General features: G+C 55.1%; 2 protein-coding genes across 9 annotated transcripts in view; one reads left to right on the top strand and one right to left on the bottom strand.

Moving 5' to 3' along the window:
* ANGPT2 (angiopoietin 2) overlaps positions 1–5,472 on the bottom strand; it is a 48,553-nt gene extending 43,081 nt beyond the window's left edge. For both annotated transcript variants that reach the window (XM_037133906.2, XM_037133905.2), the window contains exon 1: positions 4,617–5,472. In XM_037133906.2, the coding sequence (XP_036989801.2) occupies positions 4,617–4,904 (288 nt within the window). In that variant the 5' untranslated portion in view covers positions 4,905–5,472. The remainder of the gene's footprint in view (positions 1–4,616) is intronic.
* The window catches only part of MCPH1 (microcephalin 1), a 139,813-nt gene that overhangs the window by 104,287 nt on the left and 19,884 nt on the right, over positions 1–15,642 (top strand). The gene's annotated exons all lie outside the window — the stretch shown is intronic.

Genomic DNA, 15,642 nt, shown 5'->3' on the forward strand with positions numbered 1-15,642 from the left:
CGCATGGTGGGGCCGTTTGAGGACAATGAGCAGAGGTGCGGAAAGAGCTGTCAGGTCTGTTGCTGCCTGCTGTTGGGTGCCGTTGAGACCTCAGGGCCAGCAGTGCAGCCGGGTGGCTCTGTTCCTCTCATAGACCTCTGGGACAATTAAGGGCACGCATCTTATTGTTTGTTTTCTTCAAGGAAGGATGCAGTGAGGATAGTCTCATATATATCTCTCCATATATATGTATACACACATACATGTGCGTATACACATGTATATGTCAATACATATACGTGTGTGTACATATGTATATGTGTGTGGCTCACTTTGTCTTTTATTTTTAATAGAAATGGTTCAGTTCTCGCTAAGTATAGAGGTACGTAACTCAGGACTCATGAGAGACAACGGCGTGTCCTCCCAGCTGTCACCGTCATAAGTCAGCCGACACCCTGCTCACTGGGAGCGTCGGACCAGACCCGCGATGCACGGTGTGGCCCCAGCCGTCCACCCAGGGAGCACTCAGGACCCGCCGGACACTCCCGCCCCAGCCACCACTGTTTCTCCCTGTGACAGGTCCCATCACGGCGAGTCCAGTGTGTGTAGTGCCTCATCTGCACTCTCCCTTACCTCTGTCTTCTAAATTTTGCTTTTTCCCTCATTGAAATCTCTCCCCTCCGGCCTCTTTTCATGTCATTGGGGAGCCAAAAAAAGAGTCTGATCATGTCATAATGTCACGGTATATGCGGAGAAGGGAATTCGTGCGTCGTGATGCCGAACCGGTCACAGTACAGAGCCAGCAGGAGTCTCTGCAGGCGCTGCCTGAAGGAGGGACCAGCAGTCGGGGCAGGGGCCTGACCTCCCAGTTTCTGCTGTTTGTAAGGGACTGTGTTAATTAAAATCAGCCAGTTTCCACGTTTCAGCGTGGAGGCCGCGCGGAAGTTGCATGTGCAAGTCCATTTCCCGGTTCTCGTAGTGTGGCGCGTACAGAGTTAAACCAGTGTGACCTCCCCCGTGAAGTCGGCAGGGCCTCTTGATCACAGAAAGGAAACATGCGTATGTGCTCGTGTGTAACATAGAGTAAGCATTTATTACATTTCGTGTATTGCACTGTCTTGCTTACTATTTATAGTAAACGTTCTGTTGTACTTGCATTTTCCAGATGTAAATCTATCGTACCTGCCCTACCGCAGTGAAACCTGTTCATCCCTCACCATAATGCTATTAGTATGTAATTAAATAGTAATAACCAGCCTTCTCCTACGATCTTAAATAAAGGGGTTAGTCGGCTTAGCTGAACCCACCAAATTTGCTGCAGACACTAAACACGTCACAGCTGAGGACACAGCGGAGGTTACACACTGCCGTGTCCAGGAGCCAAGGGCGTGAGCGGTCGTTCTTTCTGTTACGGAGCCCGGCACAGGATGCACACATTCACACACCGACACGCACGTGCACATTCTCACACACATCCATGCACACATTGGTGTGCACAGGCTCACAGACACTGACCCCGTCCCAGGGGCGGGGGCAGGCAGTGTTCTGAGAGCTGGGAGGCGTCTGCCCCAGCCCCTCCCTCCAACAGCAGTTCCGATTTTAGGAGCCAGACTGCCTTGCTCAATCACCACGGGTCGACTGAGGAGTGTAGTTCTCCTGTCCTGTTAAAAGGCCTCAGATCTTACTTTTAAAGGAAGGGAAGGGTCTCAGATCAGGTTTGCAGTTTCCAGCCAGTATTTTTGTCATAAAAAAAAAAACCCAAGCAGATGACCGAGAGAGTGTCTACCTCAAGTTCACAGGCAGTAGCTGTATTTTTCAGAACAGTCTGTGTTCAAGCACAATGGACTTGGCAGTTGTTTACACATGTAAGGTGTTCATCAGTGTGAAAGAGTTGTTTATTTCCCTTCCCTGTTTCCTCTTACTTGGGGGAAAAACATTTGGCCTCCTAGCAAGACACGATCCACGTTGTTATTTGTCAGTCTTTACAAAGCGTGTTTAGTATCTGGGGCAGAGGTTTAGCGACCTGGTGGCTTTGCAGGGGCAGCGGCGTCCAGGGCCCTCATGGGTCACCGCAGTGTTCGGCGCCAGCACCGACTTGGAGGGCGTCTCTGCTCCTGCGCGGCCCCAGCCCGCCCCTCCCTCATGCAGAGGCTTCCACTCCCCCCTTGCCTGGCAGAGAAAGAGGGCAGAGTGGCATCTCTGATGAAGCGCAAGACAGCTTTTGTAGTCCCGGTCCCAAGGCCACGGCAACCACTCCCGAGACAGAACGCCCCTCACCTGCCCTGAGACTCAGCTCACCAGAAACCGGGGCTTGCTTCCCTTCCTGACACATTTTCTGGAACGCTTAAAGTGCCCTCACTCTCCCCCGCTCCCCTTCTCCCCTTCCCTCCCTCCTTCCCTCCCCCACCCCCTCATATTCAGTGTTGGTCAGGGAGAGAAAGGAAATAGGGAAACAAAAATATATAAATAAACATCTCTAAAGAGGAGGAAGCCTGGGAAACGAAAACCGCAGAAGTGTGTTTTTCCTTTCTGTGACGGCCTGGCAGTAGGTGTGAGTGTGGGCAGCGGACCCTTTCATCCTCTGCTTATCTGTCCTCCCTCAGATACTGTGCTCTCCCGTAGGACATGAGCGCTGTCTGTTGTCGCAGGTGGCAAAACACAGAAGAATAAAACAAGCAGAGAGCCAGCGTGCAGCCGCTCTAAGTGGGGTCCTATTTGCTCTTCTGCCTTTACTCCCAGACCAGAAGCCCATAAACCAAGTGAAAATACCGACGGACTTTCTCAGGTGCACGGCACCCAGATGGGCTGGGGGAGCAGGTGCGGGGCCGGAGAAGAGATAAACATTAAGTCATCCTTGGTGATATTTAGCTAGGTAGCTAATGCAGGAATCCAGATACCCCTGTGCCACTGTTCAAATATTTGCTAACTCAACCTGATAAGGAAAAAAATTGGGGTCACATAATGTAGATTTCCTTGTCCTGTCCCTACTGTAAACAGAGTCTCAAAGATCCCAGAGAATGGGCTGTTTATCTAAGGAAGAAATATGAGCCCCGCTCCTGGCATTTCAGGTGGACTTCTCGGGGCTCCATCAAGCAAATACAATTTAGCAGTCTTGCACTTGGCAAAACATTCTTTTACGTTGTTTCCAGGCTGATTATCTTCAGAGGTGACTTAGCAGCCGCCCAGATTAGTGTTTACCAGAATGGAGGGTATTTCTCCCGCCCTGCCCATGGCCACTGGCCCTGCACCGCAAGACGTGGGGACGTTCCCAAGCCATGCGCGCGGTCAGACAGGGTGAGCAGGAACCTGGGAGGCAGGTCTGCCTCCCACACACTTAAACTTGGGTCCTGCATGCTGCTTGCAGGTCTAATGTTGCTCCTCACACCACTCCGAGTGTGGGAAGATTTAGACGTCCAGGGGGACGTCCTCAGGAGAGAGGAACCTACCGGAAAGTCACCCAAAGGGACAGTGCCTTGGGGAATGTCACTAATGAGTTTTATGGGACAGAGTGGGTCAGTCGGTTTTTGTGTTTTCTGTTCTTTGATCTGGAGCGACCCCGGGAATGCCACGCTGAGAGCGCTCATTCATTGGGGCTCCGGGCTCCGCTAATAACCCAGTCCTTTCCTCTCGGAAGGCAGCAGAGTTAATGAGAAACGCAGATTAGGAGCCGAGACCTATTCTGAGGTTCAGATAAGGCATCCTAACCAACAGTTCCCAGTGGCACCAAAGGCTGATCCTGATCCGCTCCTCTGGGGCAGAGTTGTGAATGAGACGGACCAGCTCGTTAAAGTTCCTGGTGGCTTTGAATAGTCACATCCTACAGCCTGTAAGCAGCGTCTAGGGACCCCCTCCTTTAGTATGGACACAGTGCACCACAGTGAAATGCCTGGGGGCTGGGGTTTTTTTGTAAACAGCTCTCGCAGGCTGACCTGAGAGCAAGACCTCCCACCCCAGCACCGGAGCAGCGGCGAACCCGGTCCTGCATCCCGTCCTGCCCCACGTGGGTCCTCTGCAGAGCCAGCGCTGGCCCTGGAGGGGCTGCGGGGCTGAACTCCGCCCAGACACTGGGGAAACTTACCCCTTCACAAATGCAGCCCCGTGGGGGGGAGCCCTGGGGTTCTGAGAAACATGAGACCTGCTTTATTTAATTTCCTCTCCTTCACTAAGAGCCACGGTCTATTTTAGTACATAAGTTCAGGAAATCGGTAAAGCCCTTTCCTCCATCGTTATAGATCTGTAATTAACATGATTGTCCCCTTTTTCCCCCGGCTCCGGGGCGACTGCTGTCCCTGGCCACTGCTCTCCACCCCCCTCCCAGGCTGCAGCCAGATGCGAGGTCCCTGGCAGCGGCTCTTGCAGAGCCTAACCGCCCTGAACAGAGCACCCTGCCCGTCTCCTCCGCCCGGCGCAGGAAGGTTCCCCACTGGAGGGCTGGCCCTCTGTCCACCTCTGTCCACTCTGACACTTCACACAGCGCTTCCCCCGTCCCGCCGCGCCGGCCTCCCACCCTGGCGTTGGACACCAGCTGCCCTCATTCATCGCGAGGTGTCCACAGCCATCTCTCCCCTGCCATCACCCCCTTCGGGTGTTAGAGCAGACCCCTGGCGCTGGCCCCGAGGCAGACTGCGCGCTCCTACCTTCATGAGCCACTGGGTGTTGTTCTCCATGATGCTCTCCAGCGCCTGCAGCCTCTGCACCGAGTCGTCATAGTCGAGCGGCGCGTCCCGCTGCACGGCATTGGGCACGTAGGGGCTGGAGGGCGTGCGGCAGTTGTCGCTCTCGGGCAGCAGGAAGGTGTAGCTGCAGGCGCCGTGCTGGACCTGGTACTGCCTCCGCCCGACACTGTCCATGCTCCTCCGAAAGTTGCCGTAGGCTGCAGCCAGGGCCAGGTCCCAGCTCAGAGTAAAGAAAACAACCCGCCACATTCTTTCCTCGTCTGGGGGACGGGCCAGCAGCTCAGCAGACTCGGAGGCGCATGGGAACCGGGTGCTCTGCGGCCCTTGCAGGCTCAGGGCTCAGCTGCCCGGCTCAGGGTCCATGTGTGGGAGCCCGGTCCCAGAGACCCCGGCAGCAGGCTTCCCCGAGTCTGTCCTGCCGAGAGCTGTCAGATCTCCACGGGGAGCGTGGCCCCTCTCCCTGGGCAGGGCTGTGCTCGCCTGGGGGTCGTGTCCACGCTGCTTTGTTCCTCTGCCCCCCGAGGCTGCGCGTCAGGGTCCAAATTGATCACTCGCCTCCTCTTATATGATAAGTTGATAAGAGCAGCCAGACACGTGCAGCGAGCTGCTCCGCCCTCCTGGCTCCTCCGTCCGTTATCTTCCTGTAGGGGGTCAGCAGCCAGGCAACAGGAAAAACCCCAGCCCCGAGCGTGCCTCCCGGCCCGGGCTTGCGCGGCAGAAGCCCTCTGGGAAGGCGGCTCCCAGGCCCCCCGGGCACCTCGCAGGCACACCCCACTGGGTGTTTCCTAGAGAGCCTCAGCGCTGGTGTCTGCGCAGCTGGTCCCAGGGCTGAGTAATAACTTGAAAGTACAATGAGGGTTCCTGTTTTTTCCTTTAGGAATGGAAATGCTGCAAGTATGTCATGACTTGGGTTTATTTTCGTTATTGCAAACAAAGAGGAAGGAGCCTTGCTCTTGTAAACTCTGCCTTTGCAAAGGGGGAGGGCAGGCTCGGGGTGCTCCTTGGTCTCTGAACTGTTAGCTCCAAGGACAAAGTTTTCATTCCCAAAGAGTTTGATGGGAAAATCGCGATTTACTAAATCATGTTAGGAAGGTCAGCGTCTGAGCTGTGACAGCTAATCTTTTCAACAAAATACCCACTTCCGTATTCAAAATAAACCTGAAACAGACTGGTGAAGGGCACGTTAAATTACAACAGATAGGGGAATCAGAATTTAATGAGAGGATGTTGAGAGAGGAACACATAAACTTTATTAGATCAGGATTTGCTCACATCCTATCATTTTGTGGCATATTTTCCAGGATCAGTTAAGTCCATCTCATTCAACCTTGAACTCAGACACATCCCCTCCCCTTTTTAATTAAGTGCTGATGTCCTCCTCTGTAAAAGTCAGGAGCCGTGTCCACTGGCTGGACTTCCCTGCTTCAGTTCGGGCAGCTCTGCCACTGCCCCCGTTGCTTCCTCAGCAAGGAAACCTCAGCACTTGAGAGACGGACAGTCTGCTGGCCGCCCCACCAGAGTGCGCCTTGGGGAGGGGTGCGCAGTAGCATCTCAGCGCACAGGGCGCATTCCTCCCCCACAGTGGTCGAGATCGACGGTAACCAGTGTCCACCTGTGTCATGCGAGATCAGCCTCCAGGTGTGCATTGTGACAGGGGCCACATCCTGAACCCGACACCCTCGGGTGGGGGGACGGTCCTGTGAGGTGGGCGCACAGACCCAGACACGGAGAGTGACCACGCCGGCCGGTCGGAGCAGACCCCTGATGGAAGGGGGTCCTGGCGGCAGTCTGTGCCAAGGCCAGGCTTTGCCACGAGCCCCTCTGCCGTCCTTCTGCATCCGAGGCAGCACACCTCTGAAGCGTCTGGGCAACCTGCTTCCAGACACCACAGGGCACCCCTCCCCGCGGTGCAGGAGACCCCGGTCTCATTGTCCCCTCACTCCCTAATCACACCTCTGTGTTCTGTACACATTAACTGTGGACCCTCCCGTGCCCACCAGAGCGAAAGAAGTATCCGTCCTTTTCACTTTTCTCCCCGTCCCGAGATGCCCGCTTTGCTTTCTCCCGCCTCCCTAATCTACCACCCCTGGATTTCATGTGACCCCCCCCCTTACTTCCTCCATTGATTCTAACGCATGAAATAAGCTGCACGTCCTGGTTGGTGTGGCTCAGTAGGTTGGCCATCATCCCATGAACTTGACAGGTCACTGGTTCAATTCCTGGTCAGGGCACATGCCTGGGTTTCGGGTTTGGTTCCCTGCCGCAGGGTTGCAGGGGGTGCAAAAGAGGGGAAGAAACATCTTCCCCTCTCTTTCCCCCTCCCTTCCCCTCGCCCCAGATGAGTGAGCGAGTGAGTGAGTGAGTGGACGGGTGCTGTCCAAGGCCAAGCAGCACTGCTGCTCTTCCCCGCACAGCCTCTCCAGCACCAAGACTCCGCTTCTTGGCATTGCCGTCGGTTTGGCGTGGACTCTAGAGGTTCCGTGCGAGCTCGGACTTCTCATGCCGACAAGGGGCGTGGAATGGTGGTTCGTTCAGCTCTTGGGCAAGCACGGGACTTGGGTAGTGAGTTCAGTTCCCTGGGGTGAGTTCTCAAGAGACTTGGTCTGACCTTCAAGGACTTCCCTCCTGGGCACAGGCTGGCTCCCAGGTGACTCCTGGCACAGGGGTCAGACCCTAAAGTCCACGGGGGCGATGGCAAAAGCGCTTGTTTTTCTCCACGCTCACACTGAAATGCCGTCTCTCCTTTAGCTGCAAAGGTCACAGTGGTGGCCCACGCCGGCGGCTCTCTCCTCGATAGAGGTGGTGGGTGGTCCCCAGACAGACCTCGTGATTCCCGCTCTGAGTAAAGCAGCACCTGCCGCTCTCTGCAAGGGGCTGGTGCCGGCTGTCCGAGCTCTGGAGGGTCCCCCAGCAGAGGGCTGTGCGAGTCCCCCGCGGGGCCAGAGCAGTGCACGGTTTCCAGAACAGCACAGGCTGAGGACGAGGTGCCGTCTGACCGACTGACCGGAGAGGGAGGCCCGCAGGTGTGGGGCGGGGTCCCCCACCGCCAGTGCCGCCTCCCTGGGCCCTGGTTGCCTGCCTGTGCAGTGGCGCACCCCCTGCAGCGCCCCCTGGATCAGAGCGATCGCAGTGGTGACTGTGACGCAGGAGCGTCACTCTCCTGTCCGCACTGGCCTCTGCTGAAAACGGGGCTGTCCTCTCTCCACGGGCGCTGTAGCCGCGTCATCCTCTGAAGGGGACGCGGGGACTCAGGTGCACGTTTCTCCTTCCGAGCCTGTTTCCCACTGGGAAGAGCCTGTTCCAAGGCATCGAGGGTGCCGTTGCGGTTTTAGAAGTTGTCCCGGCTGCCACACGGGACTTCTGGTGCCCAGGTCTGTGCCAGCTGCTGGCAGGCCCTGGGGGGGTGGAGAGGAGCTGGGGCCCAGGGAAGCAAACGGGGACGGAGGTGGCTCGTGGGCTGCGGAACTGGCGGGCGCTGCCCCTGGCTGCCCCCTCGGGCTCGGGGCGAAGGTGCCAGGAGCAGCTCTCTGTGGGTCCCTGCACGGTGGTCATTAGTGGCGAGTGGGGGTAGCTCTGGGTGGGCGGGGCTGGCGCACTCTCTGCAAAGTCAGACGTCAGTGTCTTAGGCCTTGCCGGCCATGCAGACACTGGAATTCGAATTTCTTCTTATTTCCACATGCCATGGGATGGATTTCTGGATTTTCCTGAAGTTCTTTTCTGGATTTTCTTTAGCCATGTAGAACTGTAAAAGCCATTCCTAGCGCACTGGTCATTCAAAACAGACCATGGGCCGTCACCTGGAGACCCCAGAGTTAGAGCCTTGGGGGAAGCCCATGGGGGCACGGCTGTGGGAATGACCCTCTCTCGTGTCTCCGGTCACAGCACAGCTTCTTAGGGAACCAAGGAGCATGGGCCTGGCCAGGGAAGGGAACAGGCAGGCCGGACCCCTGGCCAAAGAGAAGCTGGCGGGCTGAGTATTTAAGGGGCCACATGGCCTCGACTGCTGTTCAGCTGGCCGCCTTCCCTGCGGGGCACTGGTGGTTGATGGGTGCGGGGTGATCACCTGGCCCCGGGAGGTGGGCGTTGCTTTCCAAGCCATCAAAGTCCCCGCAAGTGCCCCGGACAGGTGTGTGCTTCAAGACCCCGTGTCCGACCACAGGGCACAGAAGAAGCACTCAGACACGCGGGGGAGGGAGTACTGTCCTGCATCTGCCACCATTGTGTACCCTGGTTCTTGTTTTAATTATTTTTAGACCTCTTTATTTCTCACTTGAGGATATATTTATTAATTTTTAGAGAGAGAGAGGAAGCGGGGGGGGGGGGTGGAGAGAGACACGTCGATCGGCCGCTCCCCCTACACTCCCGCCCAGGAGTCAAACTGCAGCCTTCCAGGGCCCAGGACGACGCTCCGGCAGCGGAGCCACCCGCCCAGGGCTGTGGGAGTCTTTGTCCCTCACATCCGTGTGTGGGTGTCCAGACTCAGCCGTGTCCCCTGGCACCTCACACCGGCCGTCCTCACATCCCCCTGCCTGCCGGCCTTGGACCTGGGGCCCGGGGTGGGCCTGGGTTTGGGGAACGTGCTGCATCGGTGGGAGGGAGCTCTGGGCCCTGAAACACCTGGGGACATGGCATCGACGTGTGGCTCTTGGCCAATAGCCGGCACCCTTGGGGCTCCGGGCGGGCCGGGGGCGGCAGGGGCCTCGGAGATACCGTGTCAGACCGAGCTCTCTGGACCCCACCAACAGGCTCCCCTACAGACTAACGTGCAGAGTGTAGGGAGGGCCATCAGGAGGTTCCCTGGACACAAGGCTGTAGGAGAAGAGGTTATTTCCCCCCAAAGTTGCCTGCAGTCGTGAATAAGAGCAGAAGAAGGCACAGCTGGCCCGAACGGGGGGAAGGCTGAGCTTTCCAAAAGCAGGCTCCCCGCCTGGCGCCTCCTTCGTAGCCTTCTCAGTGGGTCTGCTCCTGCGGCGTTTCAAGGGGCCTGGCCTGGACCTGAGGACCCCCCAGCAGGCTGTCCCCTGAAAACTCGGGCGTTGCCTCTCTCCAGCGCTGCTGCTCATGAATCTGGCAGCCTTGGGAGAGAATTCCCAGCCCTGGGATTTGGAAAAAGTACCAAAGGAAAAGTCCCTTAAAGTTACTGTAAAGACAGAAAAAAGTGTCAGTACATGTACACACACACACACACACACACACACACACACAACCCCCCAGGAGGCACAGCTCGGCCCACAGGTGTGGGATGGGGACTCAGAGAGGATGGCTGAGTGCAGGGCTGAGCCTGTCTCAGGCCTTTGCGCTGGTGGATTTAAAGTAGGGGTTGCACCCGGCTGGCTTTAACAAGGGAAGGCACGGCCTTCCTCGGAGGAGATTAGCCCTCTCCTGCCGGCTGCCCCCTCTCTACAGCACAAACACTTGTCTCCAGCTACAGAGTCCGTGTCACTGATGGGGACTCCCTATGGCTCTGGGTCGTCCTGAACCGGTGGCTCACCAGGGAGCCCTCCACGAGCTGCTCCAGTGTCTTTGCCCCATGGCATCCGAGTGGGCAAAGGCCGCTCTGGGCCCCTGGTGGTGCAACCAGACGGCGGGCGCACTTACTGGCCTCAGAGCGCCTGGGAGATCCCGGCGGTTGCCAGGTGCACCGACCACGCTTCACATGCCCATCAGAGCTGCGCCTTAAGCTCTCTGGCTCTGCTGCCAGCTTTTCCTCTCTTCTTTGCCTCTGTAGCCGTCAGCCATGGAGGCTGTGCTGTGCCTTTCAGAGTCTGAACAGTTTCTGGAAAGGAGTGTGGTGCCTGGTGCAGCCGCCTCCCATCCCTGTCGGGGTGGAGTACACAGAGCATTCGACCTGTGCTGTGTTCAGGGAGCAAACCCAACCTCCACTTGCCTGGGGCACCGGCTCCGTAGGGCCCGCATTTGGTCAGGATAAGGGTCTGCCTGCCAGAGAGGGAGAGAAGCCCTTTGCCAGGTGTGGTCTCAGGCCGCTTCCTTTCCTGGGAAACAGCCATTTCCCCCGCACTGCCAGGCGTGTTTTTGTTTGGAGCAGACGGGGTACGTGCAGACATCAGGGGCAGAGCCAGGATGGCAGGGGCCTGTCTGGGACAGTCATCTCTCCTTGCAGCTGTGTGACTTCTGTGGGACCTGGAGGCGCGGCTGTGGGTTGGAGGGTGGGACTGATGGAAGAGCCCGAGTTAATTAACCAGACGAGAAGACCGTTACTGCTCACGCGACTCCCCAGGTCAGGGCGACTGAAAAGGCGCCCAGAATACTCACCGGTTCTCACCAGACTGTTCGCTGTGAAACTATGTCTAAAAGACTTTTAGAGGGGACGGATTTTCTTAAACTTTTACAGTTTGTACTGCCCAAAAAAAGCATAGCATCTGCTAAAGGACATTTCTTTTTTTAAGTCCACATTGTATATAGTACGTAACCTTAAAGACTTTGGGACAAAAAAGCTTTTTATTTACTAGAGACGGGAAATATCCCAGTAATTATTTTTTTAAAGATTTCATCATGAATTCCATGAATTTTTTGGAATATTTTGGTTTATATAATTCTCCTGTTATTAAAAAAGTTATCTCAGATGCTGTTTGACTTTTAAATATTTTCATTCTCTAATATTTGTATGGAATAGTGTATCATCTCATTTTTAAAAATGTCTAAAAGGTCAAGATACAGATCATAACTTTAAAAAGCCAGTGGCCGACACTCCGAAACAATAGATGAGTGCGTGAGCCTGATAATATTTTTGCCTGTGATTCTGTGTCCTGTTTTCTGCCTACAGAGGTGCTAAACATTTTCTTTTCGTGAACAGACGTCAGGAATGACAGCTTTGCCCACGAGCCATGTAACCCCGATAAAATCTGTCCTTTGACAAACAAAGTGTCAGATTCACAGATTCAGAGGGAGCATTGTTTATGAGTTATAAATTCACATGAAATGTTCCCAAATTCATTTCATCGAGGCTGCAGGGAGTTCAGAGTCGGTGGCTTGTTAAAAACATGTCCAGTCCCTTGTCCTGACCATTCAACTGAAAACTCAGTTTCTCCTAGAATGAATTTCTTTTTGAAAGTGGCTAGTGCCATCCAGATTAATCTTTGTTTAATCTGACTTTATAAAGTTTTTATCTTAATTTCTGAGAAACCTTTTAAAGCAAGAGAGATAAAAATGTCCTGTGTGCTATTTCCATGAAGATAGATTATCTCTCTTGGTTATAGGTTAACAGAAATAAAATCACTTATGTCAAAGAATCAAATAAAAGCACAAGATCCCCTCTGGTGTTCCCATCGGTCTGACTCGATATGAAAAAAAAAATCTTCCTGTGGGAAATGAGGTTTGATTGTGGAGTTACGTGCATAAAAAGTGTTTTTGAAGAATCATATGCAGTTTGTGAAGGATGGTATTAGAAGTATAATAATTAGTTACAGAGAAAAGGAAGGCGTGTCTGCCTACGAGCATCTAAAAGCGCTCCCTGCCCCCCTCGGCCCTCCAGCCGGGGATGGCCGTCCTCCCCCCCGACCGGATTGGAGTGCACTCCACTGCTCATGCAGTTTCTCTGGTACTCACTCCATTAATGATAAACTGTCCTTCCGCCAAATAGTTTATTTCAGGGAAAGGGTCTAAGTTCAAAGAAAGATTGAATCAAAAGACAAAAGGATGTAAGTTTTACAAAGCTGGTGAAGAGAGGACGTCTATAAGAGTTTTGAGGTGCCTTGTTTTTTGCATGTTTCCCTCGGGGGGGGTAATAAAAATCAATACTAATTTTCGAAGCCCTAACACTAATAGAATAATTACAGGAGAAAAAACCTATTAGATGGGTTACCTATCAGAGAATGCAAGTGTCAAAGCCACAGGTAATGCTCACCTGCTCCCTCTACTGGATTTAAAAGAGACCACAAGCAAAAGTAAACATTTTTATTCAAGTCGGTGATAGAAGTGAGATGCCATGTAGCACATAAATCACTAGCAACCAATACACAACTGGAAATGCTTTCACCATCGTTTTAATGTGAAAGAACCTCACATCCTACACAGAAGTTAAACACCTGTGCACACATGCATGTGTGTGCACACAGAGGAAAAACGTCGCTCAGGCCCCCTCGTCCCAGGCAGAGTCAGGAGGTATTTCTGTGTCCCTGGAGGCCGGTCCCCATGCCCGTGAGTGACACAGCAGCCGGAAAAGTCGGGGCTGTGCGTCTGGAGACCCGGTCCTGCTCACTGCGCATGACATCCAGGTCCCCCGTGCCCTCGCTGGACCTGCGGTGTGTGCGGTCATCGAGTGGCACGAGACCACAGCCACGTCTGTGACCCCCCCTTTCCCAGGACGGTCATCTCAGGTTCTGGAGGTGAGCACTGGCACTTTCGGCTCGGGCAGCACAGTTCAGCCCGTAGTATCTACCGTGCTTAGATGCAGAGTGAGACTGGGTGGCACTGGAGGGGGCGGAAAAGCAGAGAAGGGAAAACGCACAGTAGGTGTGGAAAGAGAACTCACAGGAACAGAAGTGCAGCGATCGGCATTCGTGACTCGACGGTCCTGCTTCGCAAAAGGTCAGACACGGCCGTCCAAGAGGGGGCTTCGGGCCGGAGGAGGGGTGTCTCAAGAAGCCTTTGGGAGTGAGCGCGGCAGAGAGTCAGAAGGGAGTAGGGGCGGCCTGGCCTACAGGCGCGGGTTGGGGAGGAGGCGTAAGGGGGGCGGGGCAGAAGGTATTTGAAGACACCTGTGGAGAGGCATGCAGCTGCAGGTTCAAAGAGCGCTGCGAGCGATGGGCAGGACCCTCAGGAGACAGGACGAAGTCCTGAGGGGGCGAAGTCAAGGACAGCCCTGCAGTCCCGGGTGGCTGCTGGCTGAAGGGTGGCACGGAGGAGGAGCCGGGATGGACAAGGAGGTCCAGGCCGCACTTCCAGCTACTTTCCATGATGATGGGTCGCGAAACATCCAGGTAGAGTTTGCCCGCTGAATGAGAAGGCCTGAAGCTCGCGGGGGACCTGGGCTGGGGGAGCATGGCAAGTCCACACGGGCACTGTCGGCGTCCGCCTTGTCGGCCTTGTCGGCCTTGTCGGCGGACCTGACTCCCGTGACCGGTGCAGGGGAGCGGCAGGAGAGCGGCCCTGTGCGCATCCTGCAGGCGGAGGGGAACGGTGGGCTGTGAGCCGTGGCCTGCAGTCGGCCCGTGCAGGCTCTGCGGGTTCTTCCGTGTCGTCTTTTCTTCTCGATGCCCTTGAGGCAGGGCAGGTGGCAGCGACGTCCAGGAGAAGGTGGGCCCACCTCATGAAAAGGCACCACACAGCGTCTGCGCCATGTTGCAAGTGACTGAAGATACACTCGGCCGACGTAATTCTCAGCTCCTCAGTATCCAGTTCGTTTGGAAATGGGGACGTTGGAAATGTAACAAGTTAAGATCCGGTCACACCGGAGGAGGGTTGGCTCTGATCTAAAGTGTCGTCCCTGCTGGGTAATCGAAGGGCGGGGATCCTGGCAGCTCCCAGACCACAGGTGGCGATCGTGGGAATCTTCGTTTTGCAACAGTGAAACTATGTCCTAGAAATCCCCACCCCAATTGCTGCTGTCCTCGTGCAAGACCGTTGTCCTCGAAGGCCCAGCTCAAATGCCACTTCCTCCGGGAAGCCTCCCTGCATCTCTGCAGGCAGAACTGTTGTTGCCAAGGTCATGTTTGGCCTGCACCTGCCTCTTGCCCTGTGAAAATGACCTCATGTACCTGAGGCCGTGCCTCAGCGGGTCACTGTTGTTGTCTGGGAGCCCGCCCCAGCAGCCCACTCAGGCAGAGACGGTGGCCATGAGCCACGGCTTCAGCCAGCTCGGTTTCATGCTGTCCTAGAGGTGGCCAGGATGCCATGAAGGTGTCACAAGGCCTTGAGCTAACGAAGACATTCCTAAGTGTTTGGATACCCCTCCCAGACCATCTGGAGTGCTGGCCCTGTTATTTGGGGGCTTCTGGTCTTTCAGCTGGGGCGCTGCTGGGGGGTTTTCACTGGTCCTGTTTCTTCTTGTTGCCTCATTTGCACCAGAGCCTGTGGTCCGTGAATGAAGCCACTCAGTGTATCGGTAAAGGGCTCCACAGCGAACGAGACAACCAAGTGCACAGCACTTGGTACAGAATAGATCGTCCCCAGATAAACGCATCTGTGGATTCTGAGTGTACAAAGCGTGAGTGAGTGTCTAACGACGTATGAGAACCCAGTGTTTCCCTTCAGATAATTTTTTAGACTGTTTCCACTTATCCTGCTGCCCCAATTCAAAACATTTTTAGCACTTCTTTGGACACTACTGTAAAGCAAAGGGCTTGCATTGGAATGTCTTCCACAATGACACAGTGTTGCTCATTGAGGGCAGAGTAATTTCCCATATGCCCCCAACTTCAGTGTTGCACTAGGGTTAGTCAGTGACAAAGCCCGATGCTACAATGTTACAACACGTTGTCAGCGGTGTTTCATTGTATTCCGCTCGGCAGATGGCAAAGGTGTCGTGCCTGTTGTAAAAGAAATGTAAGTTAAGGAACTCTCCATCGTCTGATAGGTTTAGGCGTCTCGTCAACTTGGCGCACGGGATGGAACTGATCCAGAGCTAATTCACCCAGTGTGTCTTCCACTGCCCTCCAGAGTAGGTCTAAAAAGTCGGACCAGTCCAAGGTCAGTGTCCTGCAGAACAAGGTTTCCTCTGCGTGTTGGCTGACGCTCCCTCCCCCCGGGGCAGGTCAGAGTGGTCTCTGCTTTCACCCACACCTCAAAATACCACCCTAGAATGGCTCCCCAGGCACTCAGCTGTGTCTGTGAGTGTCTGCATGCTGCTCTTTCAGAAGAGTAAGTGTGGCCCTGGCTGGTGTGGATCAGAGGATTGAGTGTGGCCTGTGAACCAAGGGGTCACCGGTCCGATTCCCAGTCAGGGCACATGCCTGGGTGGCAGGCCAGGTCCCCAGTGGGGACGTGTGAGAGGCATGGTGAGAGGACGCAGCGCCCATCGCTGCATCTC

Source organism: Artibeus jamaicensis, unplaced genomic scaffold, assembly GCF_021234435.1.
Source record: "Artibeus jamaicensis isolate MK-2021 breed Jamaican fruit bat unplaced genomic scaffold, CSHL_Jam_final contig_780, whole genome shotgun sequence".
Taxonomy (NCBI): domain Eukaryota; kingdom Metazoa; phylum Chordata; class Mammalia; order Chiroptera; family Phyllostomidae; genus Artibeus; species Artibeus jamaicensis.